Source organism: Nymphaea colorata, chromosome 6 (assembly GCF_008831285.2).
Source record: "Nymphaea colorata isolate Beijing-Zhang1983 chromosome 6, ASM883128v2, whole genome shotgun sequence".
Taxonomy (NCBI): Eukaryota; Viridiplantae; Streptophyta; class Magnoliopsida; order Nymphaeales; family Nymphaeaceae; genus Nymphaea; species Nymphaea colorata.
In genome coordinates, this window is record NC_045143.1 from 9,441,444 (window position 1) to 9,450,753 (window position 9,310).

Here is a 9,310-nt window from a genome sequence, read left to right on the forward strand (position 1 = left end):
ATGTCAGACCTTGAATGGCAGTGGTGTAAAGGGTGAATCCCAAAGATATGTTAAAAGTTGTGTATAATTTTTGTAAGCAAATCATATCAGGAATAATCTCTCGTTTTAAATACCTTATAGTTAGTACAAACAACGATGTGGCTCAATAAACTGGCTCCCAAGAGAACCCATTGCCACCCTATGTCAAACACCAATATTTGGAGCTTATTAATGTCGTGAAAGCAAATAGGATTGAAAAGGAAATGCATGAGGCAAATGTAGGATATGAGGACCCATATGAAGAGGAAGAAAGCAAAGGTGAAGATGTTGAGCTCGAAGAAGAAGATGTTGGTATTAGTTTAGGAACAAATAAAGGGAAAGACATCATGCATAAAGGTGGTTCTTCAACTACAACCAGAAAGAGAAGATGTGTAAGTACAATTTCACAAAGACGTGGTAGAAGTCATGGTTGTACTATTGGAACTAGTGGTGGTAGAATGCCTACTATGATGTCGAGTTTTGGATCCGGTTTGATCAAGAATTTTTTCCCCACTTATACTGCTGCACCTGCGCAGCCTGATATTCATACAACCATGTGTTCAAAGGATGTTATTGTCGCAGTAAGTAATACTGTAGGGAGGTGGTTCTATGACACATTCATTCCATTTAATGAAGCAAACTCTTTTCATTTTTAGCCTATAGCAGATGCGATTGCTTTTGTAGTCCGAGGGTATGAAGTGCCATTTTATCATAAATTACAAGGTAAAATTCTTAATAATGCAGTTAGAGATTTCAAGGCATATTATGATGAAACAAAATTGAGCTGATGCAGTGTAATGGCAGATGGGTGGACAAACATCAAGAACAAAATATTGGTAAACTTTCATGTATATTGGCCCTTAGGTACGATGTTCTTAAAATATATTGATTTGTCTGATACTCCTAAGACTGCTGATGTTTTGTGTGAAATTTTTGATAAAGTTATACAAGAAGTTGAGCCTGAGAATGATGTGCAATTTATCATAAATAATGTAGCAAATTATAAAGCTGCATGTGAAATGTTAGCAGCACAAGTGGACAGTTCAAAATTGCCAAGAAATCACAAAGTTATTTATAATCATGCTTATGTCATCAACTTGATGAGAAAATTCACAAATTGGGCTGAATTGATTCAACATGCACAAACACTGTTTGCCACAAATGTTTGACTATTCAGGATATAGTCAAGCAAAAAAATCCTCTCAGGCAGATGTTCTCGAGTAATAATTGGGCTACATATCCACATGTCTAAAAGAAAGGCCACGACAGTTGAGGATACTATATTCAACACTAAATTTTGGGAATCATGTGCGAACTTATTAAAGGTTTGTGTACCTCTAGTGAAAGTTATCAGATTGGTTGACAGTAAAGATAGACCTTCTATTGGATATTTATACGAGGCTATAGGCATAGCAAATGAGGCCATTAAAGATAATCTGAAGGAAAAAAAGAAGTTGTACATGCCTATATAGAAGATTATAGATGAAAGGTGGTCTAGATAACTTCATCGCCCACTTCATGCAGTAGCTTACTACCTAAATCCTGCTATTAGATATCTTCTCACTTTTAAGAAGGATAGAGAGGTCGGTTATGACATGTTGGATTGTATTGAGATATTGGTAAGTGATTATAGAGATTAAGAAGTTGTCCATGTGTCGATCAACAAATATGAACATTGGGAGAGACACCACAATTCGATGCAGGACATCCTTGCGTCCAAGCATTAGAAAAAGAGACTTTATCTTATCTACTTTTTTTATTATTGTTTTATTTGTTGTTTGATTGTTTCTACCTTCTCATATGTTTACTATTTTGTATTCACTTTTTATCTATTTTTATATTTGTGGCGGGGTAGGTTTGGACTTGATTGCCAAAAATTAAAGAAGCTTGCAATTAGAATATTCAGCCAAACATGCAGTGCAACCTAATGTGAAAGAAATTGAGTGTATTTCAGCACATCTATAGTAAAAAGAGAAATAGGCTGAAACATAAAAGGTTGAATAACCTTGTTTTCGTTCGTTATAATATGAAGTCGAGACAAAGGTAAATTAAATACATTTGTTATGCAAAATTGCCAATTCTAATATATATTTAATTTTTAACAATGTGTTAATTTCTTCTCTTATTGCACTTTAGGCAAATAGAAGCAACATCTACGAGGAAACATCACACTTAATTTGATCCGATCAGCTTTGACAATTTTGATGTATTAGATTCTTGGATTGAAGAAGAACTATCTAAGATCCTTGGTGAGGACGATCTTGATTTTCTGAACATTGAAGGAGTAGCAGAGCTTTTTGAAGAAGGAGAGGCTGAATAGCAATGGAATGTTGGTGACATTCCAATAGAAGGGATAGATGCAACTAATGAAGAAAATGAAGATGATGAAGAAGATAATGATGCAATGACGAGGATTATCTTTGAGTCATGAAATATGATAATTATATGTTTTGAACTTATGAATTGTGATGTAATATAAGTCCTAAGATTCCAAGTCCTAAGATTCTATAAAATTTTCAAGTTTAAAATTGTGATGGATGTTTATTATGTTATTTTGAATCTCTGATTTCTTATTTTTGAATGTGTTGTTGATATACATGAATGTTCTTATGTATGATGATTTTTTTAATATTGAATACATTTTCTTGTTTTTTTTTCTGATTTTTTGTTATTTTAGATTTTTTGAATTTTTTTTTATTTTTAAATATTTTTTAAAATTTAAAAATTAATTTTACGATACACTACGTTACATTTGCGATACGTTATGATATGGTATATAAGTGGGCCCGACCGATATGTGTTATGTTACACATTTGGCAACATTGCTATAAAGTTATAAACTGTCAACTAAAACATGTGTCCGCAAGAGGGGACCAAGAAAAAAAAAAAGAAAGAAAAGCATAACCAAATTACTATCTGGCATAAAAGAAGGAAAAACTAAGAAAACATAGAGAAGAAGGCAATCAAGTTCCCTATAACGACATAACGACATGCAAAGACTATACCAACAAAAAAATAAAATACTAACTATAGTATTGTATGTGTGACACGAGCAATGCAGAAGTAAAAGCCTACTGTAAACGTGAATTATACTGCGATCACATAAAGCAGAGACAACCATGTTAGGCTAAAAAACAATATAAAATCTAACGCAACATAGATAAACAACAGTAAAGCTAGACACAATCCAACTAAGAACCCAAACTGCAGCTTGCAATGCATTTGAAAAGAAAAATAAAACCAGACAAAGACTATTATGTCAACTATTCCAGAAATCACCGGTGCCAGCCACCAGCTCTGAAAATTATTCTACAAGATCTCTCGGGGGGTTCAGAGGCGTTTGAGCTATTGGCAAGGTTCTGCCCCAACAAGGGAATGATTCCTTCCAACGCGTGCCTTCTTCATTGTGCAGCAACTTTCATGGGGATAACGGAAGAGGTTCATTCGAACAACTTAATTGAGCAGATAGAACGATCCCTTCAAGAAGTGGCTTACTGGAATTGGGCAGAAAACTTGGTGGCACTGAAGCAATGCCAAGAGCTTATCCCTGCAGCGACCTCATCAGGAATCCTGCAGAAGATCATCGATTCCATGTTGTTGAAAATCACCTCGAACAGTGAATCAAGTCCTAATTCCTCACCCGAGAGTTCAGTGCGTTTGCCTTGTGATACAAAGAAACACCATAAGAGCTTGGAAAACATAAATAAACAAAAAAGAAAAAGTGGATGTAGGCAACTACCTCAATCAACATTTCTGTCTCTTTGTTTAGTGAGACGATTTATGCTTCTCCAGTTATTTGCACGGATAACTTACATTTTAATTAATAAATCAAGCCAAGGTAGGATCCAACCAGTTGATACACTACACCTTCTCAAAGTATGGAAAGCAACAAGCAAAAAAAAAACAAGAATAAGCGTAAGGCCTGCATGATGAAGGCTTACCCCTATGAGTTGGATTCTCCATTAAACTTGCCTCAAGTTGAAGCTCCTTGGTGAGACAACTTCTTCTATGGTCTATAGTCTTCTTAATAATTCATCGTTCTTTACACAAGGTGTCGGTTCACATTCCTCCATCTCAAAAGGGCAACAGGTTCATGTCAAAGTCCCTCACACTAAGGCCATTATCTATAGGGGTGAACAACGAGCCGAGTAACTCGAACTCAGCTCGTTAAAGCTTGGCTCGAACTCAAGTTCGAGCCAGCTTTTTTACTCAACAAGCCAAGTTCGAGTTTATTGTTCGGCTCGTTCATTTTATCGAGCTCGGCTCGAGTTTGTTTAACGAATCTCGTTTAACCCAACTTGGCTCGATAGATCAGATATTTATTGTTCTCGTCTTGATTCATCTTCATTTTTCATCTTTTTTTCTCTCTCTTCACTTTCTTTCTCTTCATCCTCGACCTCCAACCTCTGTCGCTGCCCTTGGCACACCCTCTTTCTATCTACTGTGTTCTTCTACTTCTTCTTCCTCCTCCTCTTTTCCCACCCAGAGATGTCACTACTTCTTCTTCCTCCTCCTCTTCTCCCACCCAAAGATGGTCGCTTGAGTCAGACATCACCTTCCCATCCCAAACCCTAACCCTACTCTCAGCCATCACTGCAAGCCCTCCGCCATCATTATCTGCAGCTTGAGGGTCAAGGGGGAGGCCCGCAAAGCAGAGCCTCCTCCCGTCTTCTCCATTGTTCGATCCTTCGCTCCCGCCACCGTTGCTGACCTCAGCCCCATCCTCCTTCGATTATCACCGACATCCAGCTGATGGCAACCAACAATGGTACTCTTCTCTTTCTTTCTTTTTCTCTCTCTCTCTCTCTCTCTCTCTATCTCCCTCTCTAAATCAAAGAAAACAAGGTTTCTGAAACCCTCTCTCCCTCAAGCGAGAGAGGGTATCAAAAACCCAACGAACTCTGCTCAAGCGAGAGAGGGTCTTCTTCCCCCTTCCACAGCAGATCTGCTATAGCCTATTGCCGTCTTCCTCCCCCTTCTACTGTCTTCTTCCCCCTTCTACAAACTCTGCTCAAGCGAAAGACCCCCTTCCACAGCAGAAGAATCTAGAACAAGCATGTAATCGAGTTAAACGATTCGGTCGAGTCAATCTCGAGCTCGAAGACAATTGATCGAGTCAAGTTCAAGCTACCATTGTAAAGCTCGTCGAGTCGAACTCGAGCTGACCAACCTTAATCATCCCATACTTATTTTTTAACATTATTTCATGCATTCGCTCGTTATCTCATAATTTTTTTACTATCTCATAAACATAATTTCATATTTATGTTTGGTGTTATTTTATACATCCGTTTGTTAGTTACCTTATAAATCTTTTGTTATCTGATAAACATTTTTTCATACTTATTTGTTATTTTATATTTATTTGTTATCACACATGCATATCCAATATTTTAGCATGAAAATAAATATATATATATTGGTAATAGAGTCCACCCTCAACTAAGGTGAGGATGACACACGTAACTTGATGATGCTGCAGGGAAAAGAATGAGATGTTCACGAGCATATGCCAAGGTAGTGCAAGCATATGCCAAGGTGGTGCACGTTCGGTCAGGGTGTGAGGAGAGACTGAAATGTTCCTCAAAACGCTTGAATGCCTTGGCCTTTTTTTATACACACGTACCCATTATTCTATGTCTGACCCATGTTTGTGTGAGTTTCAATGCATTCAAAAGGCCTCCTAAGCCACAAAAAAATATTGATGGTTAAAAAAAGTGACAGCACGATTCACAGAAACGTACAAGAAATACCAAATAAAATTAAAAAACTTTCCCCACATGAGGTGGTACACATTACATATCTATATATAAAGAAAGGAAAAAGAAGTAGGCGGGCCATGTGTGACTGGAAGTTTGCATTTAATGAAAACCACGTGAAAAACTAAAACCAGCCTGAAAACCGACAACTAGTTAAAAGGACTTCAGTCACGTATCCCTGCTAATGAGCTTCACCGGAAAACCGCCCTTCATTTTGGATGTCAAATTCGCCACGTAATCGGGTTCGAATTTCGGCATTGCAGGTACGACTCTGAACTGTCGAAGAACGGCGGCAGCGACGCTTTTCATCTGGACGAACGCCATCTCCTTCCCCAGGCACACCCTCGGCCCTCCCTGGAACACCGGGTATTTGTACGGATCCTCTGCCACGAACCTCCACTTCCCCTCCGCTTCGTCCTTCCGCAGCCACCTCTCCGGCCGGAACTCCTCCCAGTCCTTGCCCCACAGCGACTCCAGCCTCCCCATGGCGTAGGGATGGTACGCCACCCTGGCGCCCTTCGGCACGAAGGTGCCGTCCGGCAGGACGTCGTCCTCGGCCGCCCCTTTAGTGTCGTGCGGCACAGGCGGATACAGCCGCATGCTCTCGCAGATGGCGGCATGCAAATACTGCATCTCCTTCACCTTCTCGAAGCCAACAACTTCGCTGCCGAAGTTGGAGATCTCCCGGAGAATCTCCTCTTCTGCGTGTTTGTGACTGGAAATCAGCCAGAAGAACCACGTGAGCGCTGCCGACGTCGTATCCCTGCCGGCGAGCATGAAGCTGACGACTATGTCCTTGACGAACCTCTCGTCCGCACCGCATGTCTCCAGGAACCTCGACAAGAGATCCGAGTTCTCCGTCTCGGATTTAGCGGCCGTCGCCAGCTGAGACTTCCTCTCACGAATCAACTTTGCGGCGAAGTCATTGATAATGCGGACGGAATCAAAGAGCCGCTTCTCGGATCCGATACGGAGAGCTCGTTTAAGCTTCCACACGAACCAGACGGCAGTGGTGAGGCGCTGGCCAGTCAGCCAGACGGCGTCGTCGAAGGCCGCGGCGAAGTCGGATGCAGGCGCGTCTGGGTCCAGGCAGCCGGGATCCGAGCCGAAGGCGATTTTACATATGTTATCGAAGGCAAACCGCTGGAGCGCGTCTTGGAGATCCAGAACCGTCTTACACTTGGCGGCGGAGGAGAGTAGGGGGAGGAGCCGGCCGGAGACCTCCGAGAGCACGGCGACGTCAACGAACCGGCGGAGGGAGCGCGTGCTGAACTCATGGCTGGCCAACTTCCTTTGGATCTTCCAGGTTTCGCCGTCGGCGTTGAAGATGCCGTCGCCGAGGAAGTCTCGGATGGCGGAGTTCATGAGCGGGCCTTTTGGGTAGGCCTCGAACCGAGTCTTGAGCATGTGCTCGACGTTGGCGGGGTTGGCGGTGACGATGAGGCAGGAACCGAAGGGACCGCGGAAGGTGATGGTGTGAGTTGGGGAGCGGCGGATGAGGCCGGTGACGTACTGGGGGAGACGATCGCCGTTGGCGGCGATGGCCAGCGCCGACCCGATTAACGGGTAGGACTTGGGCCCGTAAGTGGCGGAGGCAGCGGTAGTGGTCTTGGGCTTGAGCAGGAGAAAGAGGAGAGGAAGGGCGAAGGTGGCGAATAGGAGGAATGGCAGAGAGAGCTCGAGGACATCTGCCATGGTTGCTTGCCCTCAAATTTTTGGGACGTTCTTAGGTAGTTAGCAGCAACAACAAGTTTCAAGAGTTTTCGTTCTAATAATATCCACAGTATCGCTCGTTCCAATTTTATCGGATAAAATTATCTGAAAACAAATGAGAAAAAAAAATCAGTCCACAAGAACTAAAATTCTTGAAAAAGTTGATCATTTTGATGAAGCAGAAACGAAATTCAAGAATAAAAGAACTTACCTTTAATGCTACGTCATGACTTCCTGATCGATTATATGCAAATTTGTAAAAAATATGATACTCACTAGTAACTACATTTAAGATCAAGTGTTTTTATGTTGTCATAAAGATTGCAACAATGAATGAGTTCTTCCTCCGTTTTGCTTCAGTTCCTCTTCTTCGAGTCTTCTGGCACATTTGACGCTGACATACATTGATTGATAAACAAAAGATCATCAAAGAAAAATCCTTATCAGTAAATATGAAAACCAATATACTTTTGAAGATTTAACATCATCCGTTCATTTATCATTTATTTGGCGGCTCGACTTATACTTTCCTGGACCACAAGGGTTGTTGCGATGGACGACTTATACTTTTGAAGATCTATGTTTGTTCTGCAAAAGAAGAGCACTGATATATAAGTTTAAGTATAACTAAGGCATCATATCAAATCAGTATTAGATCTTAGGAAAAAATGAGAAACTTCAGTCTTATTGAAAGAATAGGATTAGCTTCATGGTGTAATATATTGTTATTGTTTTATAAATCATAAATAAGATCTAAAAAGTAAGATATATTCATAAAACACTGAAATTTGCTCTAAAAAGTAAGATATATTCATAAAACACTGAAACAAATATTTTATGAATCTACTTCAATTTTTTCGTACGAACACATGAAACTGTAAGAACGTGTTACTATCACCGAATAACCACTTCAGCACTGTTTGACAACATTTACACCTTGTCAATACGTAATGAACTTGTCCAAAAAAAAAAAAAAAATTGATAGGGTATTGTAACAAGTGTTTAATGAATATGCCCCACTTTTTGACGTAAATTCACAAGATGCTAACAATATGTTATGGTTACCAAACTGCCTTTTAAAAATAGTTTGGCAGCAAAAACATTGAGGATGTGTCTAATGGATCTGATTCAAATATTGTTCTAGTGTTCTATACCTATTCTAACTATTAAGTGTCGCCGAGAATTTTCTTGTTGCCTCCCTGGTTCGATGGTAACTTAATTTTCGTCGTTCAGATTTCATATAATACATATTTTTCATTGATAACAAAGTCCCTGCAGCCAACAAAAATTAACGATGAAACGACACACGAGCTCGACCAAATTACTTGTTACCACATTTACTTCTTGTTACATAATTTTGCCCGTTGTTTTTCTTTACAAAAATTTAAAAAAAATTGACGTATATGTTCAATAGTTTCCGTCGGCAGGCACCAAACCAAAGATGTCAAAATCAAGGGTCCTCCTAGGCCTGACTTGATTTTTAATATTATTTTAATTTAATAATGATATATATTTTATTATTAAAAATATATTTTATGTTTGATTTTTTTTTATTTTATATTTAAAAAAATTATTTTTTATTTTAACGGAGCTAGGCTGGGTTTGAGCTCAGATGTTGGGTATTGAGCTGGGCCCGAACTCAATTTTTGAGTTTCGAGCTGGCCTGAACCCCACTCTTACCGGGCCGAGCCGGGCCCGGCCGATGCCCAGGCCCAGGTCCTCCTGCGCACTACTAATTTTCAAATACAAACAATACCACCCACCTGCCACAATAAATCACACGCATACGTAACGATAGAAGTACAAACATGAAATTTTAT

General features: G+C 40.1%; 1 protein-coding gene across 1 annotated transcript; it reads right to left on the minus strand.

Annotated features, from left to right (window-relative positions):
* Positions 1–5,799: 5,799 nt before the first annotated feature.
* On the minus strand, positions 5,800–7,595 carry LOC116256296 (cytochrome P450 94A2-like). The gene has a single exon (XM_031632624.2). It carries the CDS (start codon positions 7,470–7,472, stop codon positions 5,946–5,948), a length of 1,527 nt encoding a protein of 508 aa, XP_031488484.1. The 5' UTR covers positions 7,473–7,595; the 3' UTR covers positions 5,800–5,945.
* Between the last annotated feature and the right edge of the window lie 1,715 nt (positions 7,596–9,310).

Coding starts and splice junctions, on each gene's coding strand:
- LOC116256296 (XM_031632624.2), bottom strand. CDS start 7,472: ATGGCAGATGTCCTCGAGCTCTCTCTGCCATTCCTCCTATTCGCCACC.